At 36.9% G+C, this 27,493-nt stretch overlaps 1 protein-coding gene across 4 annotated transcripts; it reads left to right on the top strand.

Annotated features, from left to right (window-relative positions):
* Positions 1 to 825: 825 nt before the first annotated feature.
* Positions 826 to 26,181, top strand: LOC107656347 (myoD family inhibitor domain-containing protein-like). Of its 4 annotated transcripts, none has more exons than XM_016444148.1 (5): positions 826 to 913; positions 1,184 to 1,340; positions 3,907 to 4,038; positions 19,783 to 20,076; positions 24,584 to 26,181. In XM_016444148.1, exons 2-5 carry the CDS (start codon positions 1,247 to 1,249, stop codon positions 24,832 to 24,834), a joined length of 771 nt encoding a protein of 256 aa, XP_016299634.1. In that variant the 5' UTR covers positions 826 to 913; positions 1,184 to 1,246; the 3' UTR covers positions 24,835 to 26,181. The 4 variants fall into 4 exon arrangements, with proteins under 4 accessions (XP_016299634.1, XP_016299637.1, XP_016299636.1 ...); XM_016444151.1 differs by lacking the exon at positions 24,584 to 26,181 and adding an exon at positions 20,270 to 20,550; XM_016444150.1 differs by having other exon boundaries at positions 830 to 913; positions 1,169 to 1,340.
* The last annotated feature ends 1,312 nt before the right edge of the window (positions 26,182 to 27,493 follow it).

Genomic DNA, 27,493 nt, shown 5'->3' with positions numbered 1-27,493 from the left:
ATAGATAAATGATAGATATTTTCCATTTAATTTACAGATATTTCCTTCAACACATATCATATTTTTACAATATCTTTCTTAGTGTATATTATAGGCACAGGTTTATTAAATAGACTGTTAATATTTTTCATATATGTATCATTAATAAGTAATCAATAAGTCAATGAGACCTAATAGAAAGCTTTTATTTATTTATTTGCCTGCAAGGCTGGTAACAATTTTAATATAAAAGTAAAGTTTTACTGTAAATGGTCAGACATTACTCAGTCAATAAGACCCAATAAAAACTTACAATAAAGAAACATTTATTTATTTGTTTATCAGGCAATTGTCAAGGCTAGTAACACGTTTAACAGCAAAGTAAAAATATTCTCATGAAATCAAGAAGTCTGAAACTGTTATTTATAATTACAATAACCACTTTTTAGTCGTTCCAGGCTCAAAAGTAGCCTACGCTATATTTTTAGTCAGGTGTGGTGGGAACAACAGAAGTCAATGCGACGTCGCTGGGTGAACATGCCTGCAAGTGTGAGAGACAGACTTAGTCATTTAACAAACAGCCTCAGTTCTCGAACATCTGAATGCAGCTGGTTGTGATCATCGGAATCCGGATGTGATGAAAATGTTTCAGCTCCAAGTTTCTCCTGCAGCTGCAGCTCGAGCGCCCGCGCGGGAGTCTCACGCACAAACTCATTATTCAGCGTCTGCTTGACAGGGATTTTTGCACTGTTTTTGGGAGCAATCTGACAGGTTTTTTTATTTATTTTTTTTATTTTATTTTATTTATTTTTTTTTACAGAGTTTTGATCCTAAACGGGCTATTAAGGAAACTTAAGCTTTACTTAGACGGGACTTCGTTTTGTCTGAAGAAAGTATGGGAATAAAGGCGTTTGGGAGTTAACATGTTTGAAAGGTAACGTTAACCCGCGAACTTCGGAGTGATTTGTCACATGTTTGGCAAACAAATAGTATTAACTTAACAAGTTGATAGGATGTTTAGGAGTGTGTTTGTGACATTAAGAGTTTCGTTTGTGGAGAAAAAAACCTAAGCAAAACTTTCCACTAACTTTAACGACATTTCGCCGTTATGACGTCACTCCTTAGGAAAGCTATTGGAGTTGAGTTTGTTTACTCTGACGCAGTGAAACGGCGATTGATATCACAATAGTTTGTTTTCTTACAGGTTTGAGGGCTGATTGCTTTGGAGGATTGTTGGTTTTGGGTGTGTTTAGTAAACATCTGGCTCATGTCCTCGGAGACTATTTTACCTCCGGAGGGTCCTGAAGGGCCAAAGAAGCAGCTACAACAGGAGACAAACCCACTTCTGTCCAAAACAACAGGTGTGAGACTTTATTTATTTTTTTTTATCATTTTTGAGATTCTGATTCATGTGTAACGTTATATCATGGATGCACGGGTTGTTTTTATTGTATTGAATGTATATTTTGAAGCATGAATGGTGAATTGTATGTTTGTATTGGGTCTGTAACCATTAATGATGCTTAAATATTTGTCACAATGCTACTAATAAGGTGGACTATGCAAAATTGAGAGTTTTTTGCATAATAAAACCCTGATAAAAGCCTTGAGTTTATTTATTTATTTATTTTTGTGATGCTAAAATTATTAATATAGCTTCAGTGTGATGGTTATAGGTATTTGAGCATAATTAGTGACCTCATCAGCAAAAATCAAACAGTGATTTTGAATTTCTAGCAAATATGCTTTAAATTGAACTGAATTCATTACTGCAATTAAATAGTACAAAAGATGATTAGAGCAATTTTTTTAAAGGGGTCATATGATGCTTTTGTAAAGATCATTATTTTGGATGCAGTACACAAGCCGCGGTTAAGACAGCTGCCTCCACTGTGATGTGACCCCCTCTCTCTCTCTCTCTCTCTCGCTCTCTCTCTCTCGCACGCTCTCTCTTGCGCGCTATCTCTCTCTCTCGCTCTCTCTCGCACGCTCTCTCTCTCGCTCTCTCGCTCTCTCGCTCTCTCTCTCTCTCTCTCGAAACGGTCGTTCATAAAATGCATTGCTGTTCTGTTGTAAGTAATCTCAAAGATTCCTAAATGCATCTACTTTCGGAAGGCCAAATAAAGTGCTTTTGCTTTCGCACTGAAACAAACAGCGTCTCTCTGACATGGCTGCTTCAACACTAACTCCGGTTACTGAAACCACACCTTCTTTCTTTTCGTGCACATTTGGGTGCATTATGCAAATATTTCCACATAGTGAGGTAGATATGTGGGGGCGTGTTAGAACGAGCCGTTTTAGGGGGGCGTGGCAGAGTCTTAACTTTGATAAAGAATATCTCTTTGGATTTGAGACTTTAGTCTTTGCAACTTCAGGGATCTTATCTATGCACAATCAGCTTGTAACACTCCAAAGAGAAAGGAAAACTTGAAATCACATAATATGACCCCTTTAATTGTTCTTTTTCTTTTAGAGGTTTATATATAAATAGAGCATTTTGACAGTGCCCACTGTAATAATCTCAGGCAAATGAAAACATTTGCTTTTTGACAGTTATTCATAATGATTACATTTGTTTTATCTCCTGATTATTTTAAGATAATCGATCATGCAACTTATTTGTCCCACTTTACCTGGTGTCCCATTCTTGCTGAACCCACCAGTAACTGACTTGCATAAATAGCAACTAGCAAACAGATTCCCCATATGTATGTTGCGCCAGTAGGCATGATAATGTTTTCATTATTTTCCAATAAAGATTGAAGGAGCGCCTTGGTAACTATTAGCAGGAACCACTGCCAATTATAGTTTTTAATTAACTTTCTAGTTGCTTGTGAGATTATCACATGTAAATAAGCTTGGCCCCCTTCTTCTTTTTTTTTTTTTCTTAGGCACTGAACCGTTAACTATCCTATTTATACCAAGCAGCATTATAGCACTGTCAAAAAATGGCAAAGTAGGACAAAGTAAGCAATCACAGGCTCTGGTGACAAATGGATTTTTGTAGGGCCTTCAAAGTCTCTCCGTTAAGACTGGATTTCCCTCCCCGGGGACTGTGTATGCTTGGAGAATAGAGCAATTTATTTCAAACTGTAATCACTAAATACAGCGATGCATCACAAGGCTGCTGGTACTGTATGTGCATTTCAGGAGTCATGGCTGGAATAAAGGGTTTCCATTCATCAGCCTCAAGCCCAGATGAAGTGATATCAATCTCTGTATCTAGAGCTACTGTATCGTATTGATCTTGTCCCATAATACGCTGTAACAAGGGCTGTAGAGAGGAAAAAGCCCAAAACTAAACACTCCAGTCTCACCAAAAGTGAAAGCACGCTTCTGTTTGCTGAGTCACATGCTTTATTCCCAGCATGCAGTTGAGTGATGGAAAAACACAGGTTTGTGTAACAGGACTGCTTTGACAGTACTAGATAAATGAGCGGTTACCTACTGCCTCTGTTCGAGTGTGGCTACATCGAAGGCCGCCACAAATAGAATGAATTGGAGAAGCATGTCGCCTAGTTTACTCTATGGACTTGGAGCTGAATAAGTTTAAGTGCAGCGTTTAAAGGTTGCCTATCTATTTGTATGCCTATCAGGCAGGTTTTGCTCACATCCATTTTCCAATTTAGATGAATGTGCTCTTTATAGCTGTAAAAACCTTGGCAGGTATCGTGTACCCGGGAGCAGAATCAAGAAAATGAAATCCAGAGTTCTGGCCCAGGCCTACCTGATCCACCCACACGGTTTTGCAACCGTTCACCAAAGGAGTCTGTTTTATCTGGCAAATTAGAGCTCTTTTTTGTATTCTTGATGCTGAGGCGAACCAGTATGAACCTCATCACTGGCCTTTTGCATGCTTGGCTTCCTGGCAGCTAGAAACAGCAAAACTCCTAAAGAAAAATGTTTGTTTTGTTTTTTTTTGTCCAGATAAATGCAACAGCTGCACTGATGAATCTTCAGATGCTACAGAAACATCCCAAACTCCAATACCAGGAGATGCCACTTCAGACGGGCAGGATCACGTGACCGAGAACCACACCCATGATGATCTTGTTAGAAGTAAGTGTTAACAAATGTGTGAGTCATGTAATCCAAACATGCTTGACATCATTGGACAGACTCCAATAGCTCTTGTTTATGCATATTTTTGGCAAATGTTGCTCGAAGGTTTCGTCTTCGCTTGACTGAGAATGAATCATAGCTTTCACTTTCTATAACGAAAGCAGTGTAACAGATGCCATGTCTTCAGAAAAAAACAGTTCCCCTAACGGTTTTATTGAATCAGAAATTATCAGTCAGTGATACATATATGAAACTGATCTGATATAAAGCATTTCTCTTGTTACTAGTCAGTACTTTGGTATAAAATTCAAAGAGTTTGTGATCCAATCTCACTTGGATTATCAACTGACATCAACCTTTGTCAGCATTTTCTACAGTTCTGCACCACTGAAAACTGAAGCTTCCATCTAAAAAGCACTGATGTGATTTTAAAACATTTACTGCGATGATAATTGATTTCAGTATTTACCGCTGTGCTGTTATTCTTTGCCTTTGGGAGTAGCTTTGATTTGAGATTATGATAGTGAATAATCTATGTAAGCTCTTTTCTGCTTTAAGTTGGTAATATAATGCTATAGGTGAAGTAGCATTGAGTCTTGGCAATAGCTTCAGTGAAGTGTGTGTTGATTAAAAGAAAATGTACTAAATTTGAACCAATGTCTTTCTATTGCAGTAAAGTTGTTACATTCAGTTGTTCTTCTGCCAAAGTCTTGGAAGCCTAGTGAGCAAGGATATCCCATTGTGGTTTGGCCTTGGCTGGCCTGGATCTGGAAATCACAGCTGAGAACTTGAATGTACTGAAATAGGAGCTCTGTTACCTGGTAAAGCATGGGGTTGCATCATAGGGACTTTTCTTGTTCTGCTTCATATGAGTTTGTGTACTTTATAAATGTTGAGCTTGATAACATCTTGGAGGTTGTTGTTCCGCATGTAAGATTGAAGTTGGATCAGCTCAGTTGTTTAACTGACTAACTCAAGGCATTGTTTTATGCAAATTAGGTCAGATGGATGTGGAGTAATGGAAAATCTCACTCATCTCTGAGTCGGTTGGAAATAATTAGGGAAACAAAGATTTGAAACAAAGGATGTGATTGGAAAATTCTCACCACTTGTTTTTGGAGGGGAAAAAGTCCTGAAACACCCACTTCCCACAGTCCCGTTGTGTGGGAATCTGGTGGACTGTGCTAGAAACCTGTTCCCTGCAAGATGCAAGTTTGACACAAAAATAGCCTATTTCTCATCTATCAACCTTGTTTCCTCTCTTTTTTTCTCTGTCTCTTGTTTTTCCTTTTCCTATCTATCTCTCTTGCAGTATGCTGACTTTGTCCTAATTTTCTCTCCTGAAATGAGCATGTACTAGTGATCTGCTCACACTATCAAATGTTAGGGGTCAGTAGGGGTGTGCCATATTATACCGCCCCCGATAATACCGGTATACATTTTTACATGAAGCGGTTCTAGAGCATATTCGAGCGCACACTCTTACCTTCAAAAATAGGCGAGGCTCATATCTTTAGCGAAGCGATGCGGAGAGAGGGGGGGCATGGCGATTTCAACCAACTGCCCGAGGCCAGCATAAAAAGACGGCCTGTGCATCGTCACGAAAGCTTATCAATTGCACGTGTTTTAAGCCTTGCCAATTTAAACATTCAAAGCGGAAAAACTCAACTGAGAGTTCGCACACCGAGTTCGGTGCGCACACGGAGACAAACATCAAACCGAGCTCTTCTTCGCTTCCTCCCGTGCCTGAACGAACAAATACACCTCGTCAGTTTAAACATACAAGCACAAAAAGACATGAAAAGCTTAATTCAGCACCCGCGCGCTGTTTTGTGCGTACAGTGTGCATGCAGAGAGCCGCGTCTACAGCCCTTAAACACCGAATTGAGTTTTGTCTCTTGCTCTTGTTACACTTCAAATTAGGTAGTCTGTCATCAATGACAGTAGCTCATTGGAAAAGGATGGAAAATGCCCTTCATTTTGCACTAATAAAAGCTGCTGCCTGCTGCAATCACCAATAAAACGTTGTTCCATGTTTTTCTTTTTCTATATTGTCATAAATATCGTTATCGCAAATATTCTTGAAATATCGTGTTATAATTTTGAGGCTACATCGCCCACCCCTAGGGGTCAGTACGTTTTTTTTTTTTTTTTTTTTTTTTTTTTTTTTTTAAAGAATTAAATACTTTTAATGCTTTTCAGAATACATTCAGTTGATCAAATGTGACCGTAAAGATATATAATGTAATGATTTCATTTTTATATAAATGTTGTTCTTTTGAGCTTTCTATGCATTAAAGAAACCTAAACTATGCATCACAGTTTCAACAAAAATATTAAGCAGAACTGTTTTCATCATTGATAATAATAAGACATGAGTGGAGTAATTAAGAAAAAAAATCAACTGTGCCATCACAGGAATAAATACAATTTGAAAATATAGGGCTGCACGATTAATCGAAATTAAATCGCAAATGCGATAAATCACGATTAGGCAGAAGCTGCGATTGTCATGCGTATCTTTCAGTGAAGCACGGTTCTGTGATCAGCAGTAAATCTCCATCCGAAGGCCAGAGGGCGCTCTCGCGCTGAAACTCCAAATACGCCTTGCAGAAGAAACCCAGGAAATCCCTATAGCAGTTGCAGTAGAAAATTTAACTGCTTTCATAAATTCAACGTGACTAATAAACACACGACTACGACAATGTATGGTTTATCGGAGTTCCTCTTATTATAATTTTTATTATAATAAAGTATATAATAATGCAATGCAAATCGACATAGCCTTTATCACTGCTTAAATACTATGAAATATGTTGTGTGCCTTATTCTGTGTAAGAAGCCACATCATCTCACAGAAGGAGTTATTTCAAACAATCGACTGACGTTATGAAGTGAGTTTGGAGTAAAAACATGTTATTAAATGTGGTATTTCACGTGCTTTCAGATGGAGCAGCATTTACTACACAGAGCCGTAGTTCACTGGCAAGCTACACAAACAGCTTTCATAATCGCAGAACGATTTCTTCGATTTAATTATCGTGCGATTAAATTGTCTGTGATTATGAACACGATTTTGCGTAGCTTGTCAGTGAACTACAGCTCTGTGTAGTAAATGCTGCTTCATCTGAAAGCATGTGCTGGAGATTTACTACTAATCACAGAACCGGCTTTACTGACAAGATGCGCATGACAATCGCATTTGATTAATCGTGCAGCCCTATTAAAAAATATTCCTTTTTTAAATTGTAGTAATACATTATTATTATTATTATTGAATAATTATAAGTGAATATCTGCACAAGGTTCTAGAATATATGTGAGACTATACCATGTATATGAGGTTGTCTGGCTTAGGATGGATAGAGTAGGGCTGTAAGGCAGTGCACTAATTGGATTGGGAAGTATGATGTGATATTTAAAACCCAGAGCAGGAAATCGATAGGAAATCAACTTGACTGGACACTTTACAACATTTTATCTAATTTGATCATATTTCCATTTTAATTTGCTAGCAGAATTCACTAAAGATGAATCACGCTTATTCAGCATTGTCCGTTGACTTACATGGGCAAACAGAAATGGACGATGGTTGAACATACTCAGCTTGAGCTATCGGTGTCGTTTTTAATCGCACACTGATCTATTAGGCTGCAATAAAGACAGTAAAGTACAGTGTCACAGAACAAACGCATTACAAGATTCTCACAGTCTCAAATGTGTGGGATGTGGCAAGCCTCCTAGCTGAATGACAGAAAAGCTTGTTCATTCCTGAATGAATTTCAAGGGAATGATGTAATGATCAAGAGGTGTTTAAACACTGAATAATTCACATGATTGTCAGTATTTTAGCATGTATATCATTCTGTGCATAGACAACGCCTCTTTGTTCTGTCTGGAATTTTGTGATCTCACTCAGGGGTTACATTAGGACCAGAATCAGGTATTTATTGTTGACTTTAATGATTAGACTTTGCTATTAATTCTCAAAATCAAACCAATATTTCTAAGAGAGTACACATGCATTTCACCTGCATTCACTTTTGAAGAGTGCCTTTATTTCGATCATTTTGGGCGGAAAGAGTTGATTGATTCAAGATGCAAATTTTTCAGACCACGTGTTCCTCAGACGCAAGAGCCCATTAGAACAGAGGAGTAATTTTCAAGTGATTACTTAGCCGTGGGTCATGGAATCAAAACTGGAATAAATAGGGTGAAATGCTAGCACAGGGGTTGATTAAAATGGCCACTGTGATTCTACCTCTGTACTAATTATTTCCTCATTGTCTTGGTGTAGACATATTTCATATGGAAAAATTCCCAGCGTTTCAGTTAGCATCCTCGTAAGTGCCAAAGCTCTTTTGGAGTTCTACAGATTTATGTGTGTAAAGTTTATTTAAATTACCTCTGATAAGAGGGGATCTACACATCTGTGAGCTATAGGTTTAACACACCATTAGCATTTCTGATTGTTCTCATTGACCATCAGCTCAGTGTTATTTCATTCGCAAGGTGGGCATTATGGGAAATGGTGCTGGTGTTTGAACTATGCGAAGAATAATAGATTGGAAAGTGGCGTCTGTCTGTTAATAAGATGTAGATTTGAAGCCCACGCTGTGATTAACGGTATGCTGATGCATCTTCGAGAGCGTGAATGCAACCTGAACACAACTCTGCCTTTCCAGCCAGAGAAGCACTTGAAGTGAGAGTTGAGCAGGAGGGATTACTGGCACTCTAACAGGGTTTTGGCTTCAACATTAAGGTTAAACCCCTTTTCTATTACAGTGATCTCTCGTGATGTGCTCCCCTCCTGCCCTGCATGTTTGCAGGTTCACCGCACTTCTGCTAGGTCATTCCGTCAGGCCTCTGATCACTCGGGGGTGACGGGGAGCCACCGACTGACTCCATTCAGACAGCGGTCCCGCCAAGGCTAAAATCGATACGGCCATCTCCCATTAAAAAGCCTCTCAGAAACAGACGAGCACCTCTGTCCTTTAGCCTGATTCCAGGGCTTAAGGTCTTGATTGGCACCCCAAAGACGGAGTCCAGTGACCCACAGCTGTCACATTAGTGGAGTTAATGCTGAGATTGAAATGGAGCAAATAAAGGAACCTTGTCCATAGATAGATATATATTTTTAATAAACTCTCCTGGCTGGCTTTAGTTGCCCCTGGAGTGCCTCTGTAAGGATCGCTTGGTGCCTGGCCTCGTCCTGTACGGCCTCCAAGAGATGCATGCTGCATCTGGATCCTTATGCAAGTCTTTTTTTTTTTGAAGGGGGGGAATTGGTGGAATATTTGAGTCACCGATGTAAACCCATGAAACTGAAAATACACACCCCCAGCCTCCTTGCGTCTGTGTAGCCGGGGTTTTTTTTGTTTGCAGTCGTCGGGAAGGAGGGTGGAGCACTCGTCGACGTATGAAGTCTGGCAGCTCCCTCAGGCTCGGTCTGAGTCACGTCATAATTGATCTTTCGAGAAAATGTGGTAGCTGTGTAAAACGGCTAAATCTGTGCAAGATGTGCGTTTTATAACCGCGTTTGTGAAGAACTTCTGCATTTATGGCATTCTTCCATTCCACCGTGATGGAAACGGATAGAAGGGAAGGAGGTGCGGATATGGTCCACATATTAAGTATCTGAGTAAAAAATTAAAGAAGTTAGGGTTTTTCTTTAGAAATAAGTCATGTTTCCCATTTAAGGTGAGGAAAAAAACTAGTGTCCGCTGCATTTTTACCGATTCTCGAATATGGGGATGTGGTTTACCAGCATGCACCTTCTTACCTTGGATGCTTTGTACCATGGTGCTCTGAGATTTATTACTGATTGTAAATTTTCAACTCATCATTGTGATTTATATGAAAGAGTTGCATGGCCTTCCTTGAGAATACGGAGAAAAATGCACTGGCATTTGTTGATATATAAGGCAATTTTGGGTTATTTGCCAAAGTATCTCTGTTGTTTTATACAAAGGACTTTAATTGGAAATCATTCATTGCGTTCTCAATCAATTTACAATCTCTGTATACCTTTTGTTAGAACTGAGCTTGGTAAAACCTCTTTTAAATATGCTGCAGCCTCAGATTGGAATCTTCTTCAAAAGGAGATGAAGTTACAAAACTTGGTGTCTTATAATTATTTTAAGTCTTTATTATGTAATCTTGAGAGCAACTTAATGGTGTGTAATTGTTTTTAACTGGTTATATGTTGGTTTTGTAATGTATGTTGTAACTACGTTGTTTATTTGTATATGCAAACTCGGCTGCTTATCTTGGCCAGGACACTCCTGGAAAAGAGATTTTAATCTCAGTGAGTCTCTTCCTGGTTAAATAAATAAATGAAATGAAATGGGATGCGTGAATGTTGTTTCGGGTTTCGAAACAAGGTGAAAGTAGGAAAACTGTGGTTTTGGCCTACTTTAGCAGCAACAACATCAAGCTCTTCTTGCAATTAGAATAGAATGGTGATGGCAACGTCATGGGTTCAAATTGATTGTATGTACTGATAAAAAGTATCCTCTTGAATGCAATCTAAGTCGTTTTGGATAAAAGCATCTTGGATCAAATCTTCATTCTAGGGAAAAGTTTGAGTAGTTTATCTATTTTAAGTAGTTTTTTTTCTCATTTACCTTTATTTGTATCCTTTTGCACCGTTAAATCCTCTTGAAAGTTTTCAGTTGAATTTTCTCAGATTTTGAGCATACCTCCATGATTATTGCATTTTTAGGTAGGAATGCACGATATTAGATTTTTGCTGATATCCGATATGCCATTATGCCGATATTTTTCAAATAATTTAGCCGATAGTCGATGCTGATAGCAATATATATTTCCTGTTGTTTTGAAAAAACACCAAGTCTCTCCTGTGCAGAAATGATAAACAAATTATTTAGATTTGTTTCTGCTGCTGCCTGAGTTTGATTTGAACAGTTATTAGCAGTGATGACTCGAGTTTTATCAGCTGACCTCAGTCAAAGACGATACACAGTTGCTTTTTTGTGTATTTGGTCTTTTTCAATATCAGTAGTTCACTGATTCCTGAGTACTAGGAAAAAAGTGAAATCAAGAGCACTATTTTAAATTAGGGATGCACGATATTAGATTTTTGCCGATATCTGATATGCACATATTTTAAAATCATTTTGGCCATTAACCGATACCGATATATATTTCCCTTTGTTTTGAAACAACACCAAGTCCCTCTTGTGTGGAATTTATAAACAAATAATTTTTAACTTTGGTTAGTTTTGAGCAAAAACTTATTTGTTAGAACTAATAAACATTATTAAAGTTCTTTTTTTTTTTAACGAGAGTACATTGAAAGCTTTAAAAATAACTGTAATAAAATCAATCTCTGCAGGTTTATTATTATTATTATTATTTTCAGACAGATGCAGTTGAAACCTTAACATTTTATTTGTGGATTTAACATTAATAGATGGTCTAAAGCAAAAAAAAAAAAAATTGTATAGCTCCTTCTATTTAAGTTTTCATTATCCATTTGTGATTATCCATGAATAAATCTTTATATATTAAATTATTATATATTTATTTATTTTAAATTATTTAATTTACAAGTGTCATGTTCGTTATTTTTATTCATGTAAGCTGTAGCTTCTGACATTTTAATCAAAACAGACTCATGATTTACTGCTTTATTTATTCAGAAACACAAGTATCTTAATGTTATTTGTGTATTTTACTTTCATTTTATTACAAGTAGGCCTACAGCACCCCCTAAGTAAATAAAACACCTTAACAAACAGGCATTAGGACCCGGGGGAGGCTGTTGCTCCTGCTGCACGCGCTGGTGTCTGTTGACTCTATCGCACAATGGACGCGTCATTCTGTATTGTGTTCTCAAATTAAATGCGGCGTCCAAAACAGTGAATCTAATCCTCATTCAGGCAAAAGTTCGCTTCAAGAATGACCACACTGCTGACGTGATCTTATCACTAACACACCCTAAGCACATGTGAGCTATTCATCTTATCGGCAACGCATATCGGCATTATTTTTTTCAAATCGGCTGATGCCAATGTTTACATTTTAAGCCTTTATCAGCTAATTCCAATAGCATTCCTATAACATTGTGCATCTCTATTTTTAAGACAATGTGTGATGTTAAACTTTTACAATTTTTCTAGATTTCAATTCCATTGGCTGTGTCTAGCTGTGTTTGAATGAATAAACATGCCTTACGTATGCAATCTGTTTGATGTGTATGGTAAAATGCATCCAATTTAAAGACTGGTAAATCCAAAACCAGCTTAATACAGGACTTCCTCAAGGTCACTTAGTTGATTAGTATTAATTTGAAAATATGTAGTTTTGAATATCCTCGCTTCTGATAGGTTTTGCCTGTTCCACACTATCATATGCTTTTCTGGGGGGCTTTAATGATTTTGATGGCAAGCATGCCACATAGTGCAAATGCAGATTTGAAATAGAAGTATAATTGATGAAAAACTCAAGCCTTCACAATCTCTCTCCTTGTCTTTGGAGTTGCCAGCTGCCTTATAAAATGTAATTAAGCAGAACAAGGTCCGAAGGGGTTATTTTTTTTCCACTCAATCAGCAGCCAAATTCCTACATTTGAAATTAGTAAATCCCAGACGCCTGGCTCGGCTTGTCATTGTTACAGAGAGATGGAGTGAAAGAATAGGCGAGTGAGAGAAGGACAGACAGTGAATGACTGTGAAAGAGGGTGGCCCTGGAATATTAAACGCCTTCTCAGGTGTCACCTCTCTACAGCAGGTTTCATTCGAACAGCCAAATTTAAACGATTGTCAGAAAGAATTAAAAGTGTGCCGTAGCACAAAAAAAGCTGAGTAATAGTGACTACCTATTCATCTTCTGCAAGAAATTTAGTATAAAATAAGATGTGAGCTACGGTGTCTCTCAGAAATTAGATATTGTAGGGTGCCAGCAAGCCGGAGGAGGTGCCGTAATAGAGTTAAAGTAGTTCTGGCATGTGACATTTGGGGCGGGTTCAAAGAATAAGGCAATTACTGTGATCAAGACACGTAATAGTCTCAAATAAATGTGTTAAAGACACAAATTGGACAAAAGTTTAAATAACTCAACTAAAAAATATACATGGCTGTTGTGCATGAGACAATATCAGGAAAGTTCTGGTTAAACAAGGTACCTTTGTGCAATTTGCACTTTTCGAATTACACTTTATTTGGCAGGTTTAGAATCATCAGTGGATCTAGCTTGGGCAATAGATCATCTAAGTGAAAATTTAAATTCTTTTACTTCTCTTGTCTGGAAGTAAGACCTTCACTGTAAAAAAAATTCCGTAAAATTTACGGTAAAAAACCGGCAGCTGTGGTTGCCGGAATTTTACCGTAAAAAATACGGTAGCAACGTTTTAGGTTTTACGGTTTTAACTTAAATTTACAGTTAAATACCGTATTTTCATTAACTGATATAATGTTAATATACCAACCTATTGAAGTACTGAAATCTGTTTTGCACCTTTGTAATACACTGATAACCACCAAATGCAGGTGGTGATGAGAAAGTCACATGATGAACCAAAGCCCATCACAAGCAGCTTTTAGATAATAACATATATAGAAGGTGCACAGTGTCATTCACACAAACACCAAACACCATCATGGTAACACACATGAAACTGAAATAATGCAATTAACATTCATTTAACAACATTAGGTGTAACACACAACCCTAATATACAAAACTGATAAGAAAAAACTAAGAAGAAACATAGTTATTTCAACAAAAAAACATCAAATTTGAAATGTAACGCAGGGAATTCTGGGAATGTCAATTTACGGTTATTCACTGTAAATTATACAGTCTTTTTCACTTCCAAAAATGGTATACTACCGTAAAATTAATGTCCAATACATGTAATGTCCAATACAGTTTTTCACCGTATATAGTAGGGGAATTTACAGTTAACCATTTAACAGGTTTTTACTGTAGCATTTTTACAGTCTTTTACCGTTAAATTCACGGTCATTTTTTACAGTGTTGCCACAGAGTTGGAAGGTCAAGCCGTAAACGATTTTTAATATGCTGAAGGTTTTTTTCTGTCGCAGCCCTTTTTTAATAATATTCATTCTGCTTTCCTTCCCTCCAACCAAATTCCCATGGTTTTGTTTCTATAAATACGGGGACATCATTTCAACTGAGGGAGTATATTGCTTTGGATCGAAAGGTGTAAGCTTGCCATAGGTGTTTGTTAGGAGAAATGCCACCCCGGGCTGTTTTGGGAGATGGTGGGAACTCTCCTGGTAGGTCAGTGCACATTTACAAATTAGCATTTCAATCAGAGAGACGGGCCCATGGAGCATTAAACAGTTATTTGTGTTGCATTCATATATACAGAGCTAAACAAATTGTAATACAGAAATCCTAGACTGAAGGATTATCTTTTTTATTAGTATGTTTTTTTTTTATTTGATATTAGAGATGTTTATGTATTTATAATATTGTCAGTTTAATATAATTTCATATTTAATTAAAAATAGTATATACTTATTATGTAATTTTTTATTATATTATTATAATTATATAAAAATTATTTGACCATTTTAAACTTCAGATGTTTTTCACCCTCATGTTCTCATTGTCGACCAGTACTTTGTGTTTTTTCACTGACCAACTCTTTTGTACAGGTAATGATTGTTAGCCATTAGCAGATGATGATAAGAAGCGGATGGGGGCTGTTTAGCTGGATGACATGAGTTGACAAGTGAATTAATGTATGTTCTGTTTGATGGGCGTCCTAATGGGGCACAGCAAACAGCGCCACTCTTACGATGAAATATTAAAAGGCCTCAAGCCGCAAAAATACAGGGACCTACTTTTCTTTTTTTCCTGTCTCTCTCTCTCTTTACCTTTCAGTCTCCATAGAGAGCAGCGCAAATGAGAGAACATCCTGCCCTGTCTCACCTCTTTTTCAACATCCCTCCTGCTTGACCGAATTTCAACGTCTTGTCTATGCCGCACCACGCCGTTGACGTTCTTACATATTCGTTCTTGGGAGGTCCGCCATGCTCTGCTTCCACGTCTTTGGGGTACAATTTCGAATTCTTCCAGCGGAGCTATTTTCTGTGACACCAAGCCAAAGGGGTGTTTATCTACAGTTTTACATAGAGAGCGACGCCACAGTGGCGCGGCGTCTCTCCTGGGCGTCCCGGCTCGCCGTCCCCACGTGGAGCGTGCGCCGAATGCGCGGTGACAAATGGCAATTATATTTGTGTGTTCTTTATGAATCCATCAAACACTGGCCTTTTAAAAATGCTCCCAGGATATTTGAGGCTGTCAGATCCAGGGGACCAAATTGGGATGCTACTTAGACAGTCAAGAAGCACTCACCCCCTGTTTGCCTGTGATGTGTTTGACAGAGTGTGTAGAGGAATACCATGTATTATTCAACTACAAATGTACACTCTCAACAGTTGTTGATATGTTGGAAACAGAGCGGTTAGAAGACCAATTTGGACTGTTTTCTTTTACCCCCTCCCTCCCTTCCGCACCATAACATGGCATTTTAATGCGGCCTGTCAGCTTGTGTACCGTTTGCAGTACAATGCTTGTTTTTTACACTTAGTGTGGGTATTCAATTTTTATCACCTATCATATCTTGGGTTGAAAGCAACATTTATATTTTATCGAGGGGGGACTTTTCTTTTGGGTTGCATCGGCCTTTTGGGCTTTCACAGGGCCCATGCGATCCTATCAGTGTGTACCAGATGCCCACAACATTCTCTGTTCTGTTGTTCTGGCAGCGTATTGCAAGATGCATGTGCACCGTGTTCCTGACTAGGCTGCTTTTGAGCCGGTCTGCTGAAACAGAAGGAAATGTAGTGTTCTGGTTAAAGATCAGGTCTGGTTCAAAATACTGTAAGGGAGGATCCATAAACCATCACCGTTGTGCCCTAGGGCAGGACACTTAACACCAGGCCGCTCTGGGTGGACTGTCCTGACTCCTGATGTACAAATATCAGTTATTAAATTATCGCTTTTTAATAACTGCTGTTGCTTTTATACATTTTTTAAAACTCAAAATTTTTTGTAAGGTAGCTACCAAGCATGTATTGAAGATTCTGAGATGGGGCTGCCACTAATGACTATTTTTATTTCGCTTAATCTATCGACTAATTTATCGATTAATCTAAACGATTAATTTCCCACAAAAAAACAACAATTTTACTTAAGAATATTTTATTAAACTATATTTCATTAAACCAAATGAAATCCAAAAGTAAAAAAGTAAAGTGCAACATAAAGTGCAAGAAGCAAGTGTCCATCTCATAGTCCAAATCACTGAAATCAAAAAACTTTTTTTTTTTATAAAATAAATTAATTGGAGGTGATTTTGATTATTAAAATTTAATGGAACCATTAAAATGGAATCCAGAAAATAATGGAAAACAGAATTTGGTAAGGATAAAACTGTAAAACTCAATTAGACTTTTTGATTAATACAATTTAATTTAACCATTAAAACCGAGTATAGAATAATGAAAATGGAAAAAACGAATGAATTTGGAAATAAAACGGATTTCATAGTTCCCTATAATTATAATTAATTTTTTTGTGGTAATAAAAATAGATCTTAGTGGACAATAGCCTTTAAAATTACTTAAAATACATATATAATCGCAATGAGGCAATAATAATTAGTTCAAATAAAGTATCAAAAGCAAGAAATCATATGGTTTTATTGAACAAAATTGTTAAAATACATAATAATCTGATGAAATGGCGCATGTTGCGTTCCCAGATGAACGTTATAATAAACCCAAACTCACAACAACATGCAGAGATGGAGTTTGAGACGCCCCACACATGTAAATGATAACAGTTCCAGTGGAACTACTGTGAATGGAGCGGCTGTGTGACGCATGTACTTAATCTACACGCATGTAAATAATTAAAGCGCATATACTGTATTAGAACTGCATTGCATATAATTATTTAATTAAATCGTAGCGTTTGTGAATTCACAATTATGCTTAATTATGATTTTTAAATGAGTTTAATATATCATGCAGCCTTGGAAAACAGACTAATAATGTGTTTTATACATTCTCGTCTGTGAAATGCACCACTTCCGGTATTTTGCCGGTTAGTCGACGCAAGCAAAATGAAGTCAAGGATTTTTAAAAATCGAATAGTCTAATAAAATCGACGAATCGCGACAGCCCTATTCTGAGACCTCAAAGACTAACATCTTACAGTAAATTTTATTGTAAGGACAGCCGTCTTGGAGTAATCTGATATTATCTTGAGAAAATCAAGTTTTCCTTGATTTCTTTTTTTTTTTTTTTTAGTTAAAAAAGCTTGGTGAGAACAGCTACTGTAATTTTCTTGATAAAAATAAAAACATTTATTCAAACTGCACTGCAAAAACGACTTGTTTTGAACTTACAAAAATTAGTGATGTCACTCAGATGATTGCACCAACATTTTATATTTTCTTTTTAATTTTAGTTGGTTTTAGTAATTTTTTGTGCTTTTGTCATTTTTTATATTATTTATATTTCTATATAGTTTCATTTTTTTCAGTTTAGTTATTATAGTACTTTAATAAAAACTAGGAAAGTTCCCTTTGCAACTAACTGAAATATAATAATTTGAAGTTATTTTAAATTTAAATAAATTTAAATATTACAAATACATTTTAAAACCTTGTTTTAAAAGTTAAATTTTATTTTTTTTAAATAAATATTTTATGTACTATTTATATCATGTTTTTATAGCTTTATTTTAATTAACAAAAACATTTTTAAATAGATTTAGTTAACAACACTGACCAGCATCCTTCTAGCCCTGAGCTTTTGGTGACCACTACCCCACACTTTGTATACTGATTATAAAATATGCTCAAATTAATTTGATCATAATTAAACAAATGAAGCATCTTGGTACATGTGTTTGACAGTGGGATCGCTCCTGTTTGCTAGCTGTAGTGTACATACAGATGGACAGCTGGCTGATGAGGCTGCCATGGCCTGTTTTTAATTGTGTTATTTTACATTCCCCTCAGCATCTTCCCAGGGTGATATGTTGTTATAAAGAGGTGGTCTGGATTTCTTCTCTTGTTAACATTAATAGCACAGTCAGTGTGGACCTCCCACCAAAAGAAAAAAAGTAATTAAGAGAAAACTTATTTCACATGCTGTTTGAGAAATTCAGGTGTCACTACCTTAAAACACCACATAAAATGCAAAGATCTTTGCATAAAAGCCAGAATAAAGTAAAAAAAAAATAAAAAATCCTGCAATGCTGGAAAATGATGAATAATTCAAAGGAGCCCAATGAACATGATGTGCGTATACTGAAGGAGAGTACATAAGACTCCCAGCAGAGCTGAATGCACACTAGTGTTACTTACAGTACTCACTTTGCCATGACTACTGTTGCATCAGATAGAGCCTCTCGGTTCAGGCTGCGTGAAGACTGAAAGTATAAAAGAGTGTATTCAGGTTATGGATCACACGGCATTAGGATTGGGAATTGAGAACTAGTTTTTGTTTACATTTACATTTAGTCATTTAGCAGACGCTTTTATTCAAAGGGACTTACAAATGAGTACAATAGAAGAAATCAAAACCAACAAAAGGGCAATAATATGTAAGTGCTGTGACAAGTTTCGTTTAGCCTAACGCAGTACACATAAGCAAGGTTTTTTTTATAATAAATAAAAAGAAAAACGAGTAGATAGAATAGAAAAAGAATAGGGAAGGCTAGTGTTAAGGCCCGTTCACACCAAGAACGATAACTATAAAGATAACTATATAACCAGCGGATGATTTCGTCCGTTTATTCCAAGCACACACTCGTTTGCAGCTTTAAATTCTCAAGCTCGTTATAGCAGGATTGATTCTGATTGGCTGTCAATATTTTTATCGTTCATCAGCTGGAAAAAATAATTCTGAAAGTGATTCCAACTATATCGTTTCTCCGTGCCTTTATCGTTATAGCTGTGGTGTGGACTCTGCTATTCTTTAATATTAAGAACGATTTTTAGAGCTATATCTTTATTGTTATCTTCATAGTTATCGTCCTTGGTGTGAACAGGCCTTTAAAGGGTCTTTTTTTAATAAATAAAAAGAAAACAAGAAGATAGAATAGAAAAAGAATAGAGAGTGCAAGTGTTAGAAGGTCAAGTGTTTTTTTGCTTAAAACCAGTTCTTTTTTTTTTTTTTATTTAATTTACACATTTAAATAAATAAAAAAACAACAAAGGTCAATGTTTTTTTTGGTTAAAACCAGTTCTTTTTTTTTTTTTTATTTAATTTACACATTTAAATAAATAAAAAAACAACAACAACCAATTACTCTTGTGTGATGCATTAAATGTGAATAGTTAATTGCATGCTTTTTATTTTCCATTATTTTCCCCTTGAAATTACTAAAATATATTGATAATTAGCTCATTAATGAACTGGATTAGGAGCCAGAATCCTTATTCGTTTTTTACAGGGCATGATGGAACATATGAATCCCTTGTGTACGTTTGAATAAACTTTGTGATTAAAATTTGGTGAATATTTGCTAAATACAAATGTCTTGTTTTGTTACTTAGTTTACTTAATAAAATTGTCTCTCACATTTTGCCATAAAGTGCATTCTTTTTCTGTTTTAAATGCTATAAAGGGCCAGTAATTCATCCAAAACATAATGTTACCAATCCAGATGTGAAGTCTCTCTGGTCCAAACCGATGATTACAAAAAATTCTGTCTCTTTCTCTGTAGCTCAACCTCAGCCTCTGCCCCAGCTAGCAACATCCCAGCAGCATGGCATCGACGGAGAGGCTGGCAGGCAGCAGAACGGCCTGCACACTGTGCTGAGTAACGGCCACGGCACGCCCCGCGGGGTCACACAGCCACCCTCCACCAGCCCCACCTCCGAGTCCAGGAAGCACCCGTCGCCCGTCTCACACCGTGTGCAGAGAAAGCTTCGCTCTAGCCTGTCGGTCAACAGCGACAGCAGCAGAAGGAGCAAAAGCAGCTCGACGGGTTCCCATAAACCCGGCTCAACTCCAGAGGGTACATGACATCACATATGCAAACATACACTCACACTCAAACTCATATGTGCTTGCAGATTTCCTCTCCTGGTCGTCCCCTCCCTTCGCCTAACCGCAACTAATATGGGACTTTTCTGTTCTGTTTCCCATAAATGCATTGCTTTATTTAATCTTTCATAACTCGAACTAGATTGATCTCTTTATTTCTGTAGTGTTGTATTGTCTCGCAAATGGGAAGGAAAAACAGAAGGCCGAGCTGAAAAAAGCAGCTTGCACATTGTCAGGTGTGATGGTAAGGAGAGGGCAGTAATGAAGGAGCTCACTGGTGCATTAGAAATGGTCACCAAGGTGTGACCTTTTAACAAGACTGCGGAGAGCGGGGGGTCTGCCATGTGTCAACCCCACCTCAGCAGGGGCCATCGCTACCCGCTCTCACAGTGTCCTCTCATTAAGACCCGCTCTCTTCCTTGCTCCTGTGTACCAGCACCCCTTTCCTGGCTTATGTATTGTGGTTTCTTTACAGCATGATGTTCAATCATGCTTGTCTGATACCGTAACCTTTTTAAATCAAGCAAAGGCTTGCACCTGTTGAGCACTTTTAGATTCTCTGTAAAGCTGTTTTTATGGTATATGTTTCATTTGACGTGCCCTGGCATTCAGCTGAATTAGGACTTATATAAATAGGACTTATAGACTAGCTATTTTATTATATATTTTAAATTTTAATTTCGTTTTTTTTTTTTTATGTTTATTCATTTATTTGTTTAGCCTTTTATGTTTATTCATTTATTTATAGCCTTTTGTTCACAGTCTCTAACCATAATTATATGCTTAATGCATAGTACATCGTTGGTGTTTGCTGTTGCTACAGTATTTGTTTTTAGTAAGAGAAGAGCTTCTTGTACTATATTTATTGGACAATCATTTTTTTAAATGTATTTGTAAAAATAATTAGAATAATACAATCTTGAGTGCAGGTTGAGTTGTCAATTCATTTCTATATTTATCTATTCATATTTATTTATTTTTAATATTAGGATTTATTTGCACAAAAGCAACCATAGGCACATACATCTATTGGGGACACTTGATCCTGTGTGTGCACAGGCAGGAAAGTATGTAAACATTTTCCAAGACTGGAAAGTTTTCGAAAGGATTTATCACTCAGGTGATTCGCGAGTAGGAGCCTACTGCGAGGTACGTGTAACAAACGCTATCATCTCCTCACGGATTTAACAGAAATGTGTATCTTAAAAGGCGTCATAGTTTTCACATCTTAATTGGAGGGGGAGGGGGGCGGGGGGGGTGAACAGTTCAATAAGTCTGTCTCATTACAGCTTGTGTGCGTGCGTGCGTGCGTTATTTGTAGAACTGTGTTTTGAATCAATATGTTCTCTCTCAAGTAGTAATTTCCCCCTGGAAAACAGCAAGCTGTTGTGTTTTAATGTTTACACGGATTACCATAATCTGTTTGCCTGTGAAATTAGCCTCTAAACAGCCTGGGTAGCTGAAGAATAAAGCTTTACAAGATCTCTGCTCAGGGGATTGCGATTCCTCGTGTTCTTGGCTGCCGTCGCCGGCTGCGATAACAGCAACCCCAGCAGAAAATCAACTAATTGAGAGATCTTTTGTTCTGTTGCGGGTGGGTTAGGACCTTGAGTGATGGCATGTTTGTGATTGTGTTCTGTTGTAAGCACGCAGTCGTCTAAAATCCTTCTGACAAATTAAATTAAGGCTGCGGGATGTAAGCAGAAAGCTAGCGCGGTCATTAGTGGTGCATCGTAATGCCATGTTTTTCCCATCTTTGCAGATTCCCCAGCGTATCTGGATCTCTCTTTCGAAAAGTTTACTGTGTACACTTCCGTATTGACTGCAAATGAACTGCTTTTTTTATTTTATTTTATCCCCCTCTCATTTGGTCTCTAAAGCCGCTATGTACGACCCATGCACCAGTCAGTCTTTCTTCATTTGAACGTTCCCGCACCGCTTGCCGGTCTGCGACTCTTCCAGCTTGTTTTATGTCATGCTGCCTTTCTTTTTGATGTTAGCCTTTGGAGTTTTCCAGATGTCTCAAACTATTTCCTCCGAGGTGCTGGGGCTGTTTTTGGCCTGGCGGAATCTGGGCATCCTCTGCTCGGTCTGACATTAAACATGAACCCTCTCATTGGGCCGATGTCAGTTTTGCAGCTGAGATAAGGCAGCCCGTCTCCTGTGCACATTACACAGACTCTCATTCCTTAAGATTCACACTAATCGCTGCTGATAAATTATACATCCAAGGGAATTCATTATGTACTGTAGCTTTTAAATTTGTTTCTCGAAAGAAATTGTTAGTTAAAAAAGGGACAAGAAAAATAGTGAAAGAATCGATGTGGACACGTAATTTTTCATACTTGTTTAATAGGATGGTGCAGGGTTAGTATAGTTAACTAAAACTAAAACCATAAAAAAAAATTTTATTACTTGAGATAAATTAAACTTTAAATAAAATAAAATAAAATTAACTTGAACTTATTTTATTTCAGCTAGTTGCCAAGACCATTTCTCACTTTTGTTTAGTTTAACTTGATGTACTAAAATAACTAAAACTGAAATAAAATTAATAAAAACTATAGACATTTAAAAACTAATAAGAATAACAAAAACACAACAAAATTTCTAATACTTTAACTTAAAATGAAAACAAAAATATAAAAATAAAAACGAATTTAATATATTAAAAAAACTAGAATAGTATCTCAATGATAGTAAAATAGCACATGGTGCAAATTTAATCACTATTAAATGAATCGCTAATCAAATAGCAAGCATGCCATTTTTGATTCATATGTTTTGTATATGAGTAGTTTACTTGTAAACAGTTGATGTAGCTGTCACATAATTTGGCAATGAGCTCAATCAAACCCAGCGATCTCTCTGACAGCCCACCACGGACTGATGAAAGCCATGCAAATTCACGTCTTAGACTGATAACGATACACACCACATCGCTGTGATTTCTCCAATGCACCGCGGTTTGGGTTCTACAGTTGATTAGAGGTCCGAGCGGCACGTCCGGACTGGTAGGGGTTCACTGTTATTCTCTACGGCACTGTTTATGTCGAAGCGCAATGTGTGCATCTCACTGCTTATTGAAGCTATAATCTTAGTTTGAGTAAAAGATGTTCTCTTTTCACTTTGCCGTTTTGTTTTAGTTGTGTTTTTCTGTAATGCCCTGTAAAAACTTTGTATGTCCTGTACATATTACCACACTGCAGTCTGATTGTAAAGTAAATGAGTATTTATCATTTTGTCAACACTCTACTGAGTGATTTAAGGATTCAGCTCTTAATAAGTCAGTTATCTACACTTGAAAAAAAAAATTGGTGTAGAAACACTTTTGACACAGAAAATGCTAGTAAATTTCACATTGATTTAAATGTGAAAGTAGTAGAAAGACTGAACAAGCATTTTTTAGTAAAACGTTCTGCAATAGTCTAATTAGGCCTACAACTTTTTAAAATCTTTTTTTTTTTAACAGTGTACCACAACTTTTTTTGATTTATTATTTTTACACACAAACAGGATACTTTGGTTATGTTAAAATTAATGAATAAATAATGATTTTTTTATTAAGTATCCCAAAAGATTGCTGGTAAGCACTCAAACAAAACGTTTTTTTTAGTTACTTTAGATTTTTGTAATGCAAACATTAATTAATTGATTTTATTTATTTTCCCAACAGATGGACAGATCATACGGTGTTGATTATCAGATCCTCAGATGGTCAACAGGCTACTTAGCTGTTTGGTTACTCTAAGTAAATACAGAGTGTTTATTTTATCATTTATTTGATTATTTTTTACAAAATTTCCCAAAAGATGGTCAGCCAGTGCTCCTGCAAAACTGTGTATCCATGTCATCTTAAACAAAAGTAATTTGGCATAGTATGTGGCGGCCCTGCGAGAGGAAGGTTAAATGTTAATCAGATATGAGAGAAACGGCAGCATTAACGCCAATTTGCTGGCGAAAATGTTAGACGCTGTTAATCAGCTTTACGTGACCAACCCTGTGCTTTTGCATGATAATAACCCCATTATTCACAAAGCTACTAATCAACCCAAAAGGGGAATTCATTCCTTTTGAATTTCTCTGATTCCTCTTTTGCTCTTACCGCTGCTGAACCGCCGTCTTCACCTCCTACACACACACACACACACACCCACACACGACAAACACTGTAGAAAGCTTTTTTTGTCAGTCAATATGATCAAAACAAACAGAAATAAAATTTTACTTTTAAATAAAATAATATTTTCCTTTATAAAATATATTTTTTAATTGATTAATACTAAGTCCAATTTTTGTTATTTGATTATAAAGGTGAAGTGTGTAGTTTTTGCGCCACTGGCGACACCAAACAAAATAGCTAAAATGATCCCACGAAATGTAGAAAATGACACTACTTTAAATACTTAACAAAATAATTTTGTATGTTTATTCTATGTTTTTGTTTTATTCTGCCCACTGCAATACTCTGAGAGCAGACTGCTGTGTCCACTGCATCCTGGCCTGCCTGTTTTGTGAATTTCTCACTCTGTGCAATATGGTGGTGGCTCAGGCATCGTGCGGCACCTGCACATCAGAAGCCTGTTGCTGCTGCTGCTGCGCAGACGACCTGGGAGACGACTGCAACTGCCCCTGTGACATGGACTGTGGCATTATGGATGCGTGCTGTGAGTCCTCGGACTGCCTGGAGATCTGCATGGAATGCTGCGGAATCTGTTTCCCAACATAAAAGCCCTGATGCATGCAGGCCACAGCCAGCACAGATGTTGAACGAGAGAGTGTGTGTCTGTGTATGTGTGAATGAGAGCTAGGGAGTGTTTTTTTCACACTTGTGAAAAATCTGTTCCTGAGCTCAAGATGACCATAAAGGTCATAAGAAAGGACTAAAATACATTACTTCACATATCCTCGTAAACTAAAAGTGCATAAAGGCATAGATATTCAGTGCTTTATATTCAATGCTTTAATGTATCAGAGCTTGTTCTATTTACTGTTTTTACATCTCTTTGCAGAGGTTTTTAATATTTGTTTTTAAAGACACTTCACACTTTATAATTTTAAAAACTTGCAGATGTTGAAATTAAAACAGTAGACGTCACACAACTTGAGGTCGCTCTGCACATCACTGTAATTTGAGTGGAAACCATAGCGCTTTCACACTATCAGAGGTCAAGCCTTTGTGGGTGTTAAGTGAGATTCTTATTTTGAACTGTTTCTGAAAAACAGAGAGGGTTGTTTAAGTGATAGCCAATTTTGTAAGGCTTTATTTAAACTGCATCTACTGTAGCTCATTTAATTAAATGCCCTTAAGTTCGTGGAACGACATTAGCGGTTAGCTTTTTGGCGCTTTAAAGACACATGAACTGGATACAAAGAATAGCGTAGAATGCAGATGCCGAAATTCACTTTATGCAAGATTTTTTGGTCTCTACTTGACTTTTTGTTTTTCTTTATTAAGCCTCTGCTAAAGATACACTATAAAAGCACCTTTTTGCTTTAGTACTTAGGTGAATACTGAATACACTATTGCAAAGTGTTATTTTTCTTTGACTGTTAAATCATACATGTAGTTCAGATTGCATTGCCTGAGGCTTTCTTGTGAATTGTACAAAGCTGGCATTTGTCGGCATTATGTAAGCTAATGTTAGCATCACAACGTGAACACAGTTGATTTTTTGTTCATAGTGCGTAATGCCTTCGGTACGCTGTGCGTTTGTGATTTGTCTGACTCATCTCGTCAAAACTGCTTACGACATACTTGCCAAACTGCACTTCAGAACACAGTGTGACTGAACTGACCTGAAACATTCAACTGAACCCAGTTCAAAACAAACAACTTTACCTCTACAGAATCAGACTAGTTCTTGAGTCTTTTGACGAGACCCACATTTAAACCTAACTGACATAGACTGGCTCGTTTACACTGAGAATATGCAAAAGTATAGTTGCCTTAAGATACTATAAAAGTTTGTTCAAATGAATGAAATGTATTTTAATAGTAAGCAAACTAAAACTCACATCATTTTCTTGAGATTTTAATTTACAAATAAATTTTAATGAATTTCTTGTTTTATATATATATATATATATATATATTTGACAAGAGCTTGAAAAATGCACATAAATATATTAATACAAAAATATATACATTGACATAAATACATTGATGTTAAATCTCCCTTCTCATAGCAAAACTATTTAATTAAAAAATGATTAAGATAAAAATGAAAATAGGCAGTTATTTAAATTCAATCGCAACACAAATGTGTCTTCTAATGCTCGTCTGTAGCTAATTGCAATTTCAGACGACCAGACAAAAATGTAATAGTCTATTAAAAAAACAACAACAACCATGCTTTCCACATATAAAAATTCAGGTGCCATAATTATGAAACTTTTTTTAAATAGAATGTGAATATATATCTGTATTCATACTGTATTCAGCCTGTTTTGATGTTTCTATGTTTTTCCTCTTTGTCCTCAATTCACTTTTTAAATATTTTCAGTATGTACCAAGCGTTGTTTTGTTAATGGACCATCAACATTACAATTTTCTAAAAATAAAATGTTAAACAGGAGACCAAGATGTCTGTACCTGCTTGTGATGCGGAATTGTGTGATTATTCACTGAAAAATTGACTACACGCTTTTGCTCAGAAAGCCGCCCGTGGTCTGAATGTTTATCAGGTGCATGTCATGCATCAGTGCATCTGGGCTGTTTCCCATCGCATTCAGGCATGTGGTAATTGACTCACCTGTACAAGGTTCAGAGATGGATATAATGTATATCGTTAGCATCATAGTCGGCGTATCAGATTGTAATGTCTCTAGAGAGATTTTAAAGGTTTGTGATAGATTCAGGATGGTATGTCACGCTGAATTAAAGGTAGAGGAGTTATACAGTCTATTAAATTGGCTGAGGCGTTTTAGAAGGTGGTTGATGACGCTTCCAAATGACACGACTTTGCCCCTTTGTCAATTAAAGGGGTCATATGATGTTGCTAAAAAGAACATTATTTTGTGTATTTGGTGTAATGAAATGTGTTTATGCGGTTTAAGGTTCAAAAAACACATTATTTTCCACATACTGTACATTATTGTTTCTCTATGCCCCGCCATAGCGTCGATTTTTACAAAGCTCATCGGTCTGAAAAGCAAGGTGTGCTGTGATTGGCCAGCTATCCAGTGCGTTGTGATTGGCCGAATACCTCAAGCGTGTGACGGAAATGTTACGCCCCATACCCTACTGTGATGCCATGTCCCGGCCAGAGCGACGAGACAAAAACTTTAAACCCATTATAAACGAGGCATTTGTTGCATCCAGTGAGGACATAATTACGGATTATAATGACTTATACTGTCTTTTTACGCGTTGCGTTGCATCGCGC

This window comes from Sinocyclocheilus anshuiensis, unplaced genomic scaffold (genome assembly GCF_001515605.1).
Source record: "Sinocyclocheilus anshuiensis isolate Anshui unplaced genomic scaffold, SAMN03320099.WGS_v1.1 scaffold183, whole genome shotgun sequence".
Taxonomy (NCBI): domain Eukaryota; kingdom Metazoa; phylum Chordata; class Actinopteri; order Cypriniformes; family Cyprinidae; genus Sinocyclocheilus; species Sinocyclocheilus anshuiensis.
This window is presented reverse-complemented; position numbering and strand designations above follow the sequence as displayed.

Bases quoted from the DNA above. Each gene is read 5' to 3' on its own strand.
- LOC107656347 (XM_016444148.1), top strand. From the start codon at position 1,247: ATGTCCTCGGAGACTATTTTACCTCCGGAGGGTCCTGAAGGGCCAAAG. The intron at 1,341-3,906 runs GTGTGAGACTTT...TTTTTTGTCCAG, and splicing joins ACTTCTGTCCAAAACAACAG to ATAAATGCAACAGCTGCACT. The intron at 20,077-24,583 runs GTACATGACATC...CTCTGAGAGCAG, and splicing joins ACCCGGCTCAACTCCAGAGG to ACTGCTGTGTCCACTGCATC.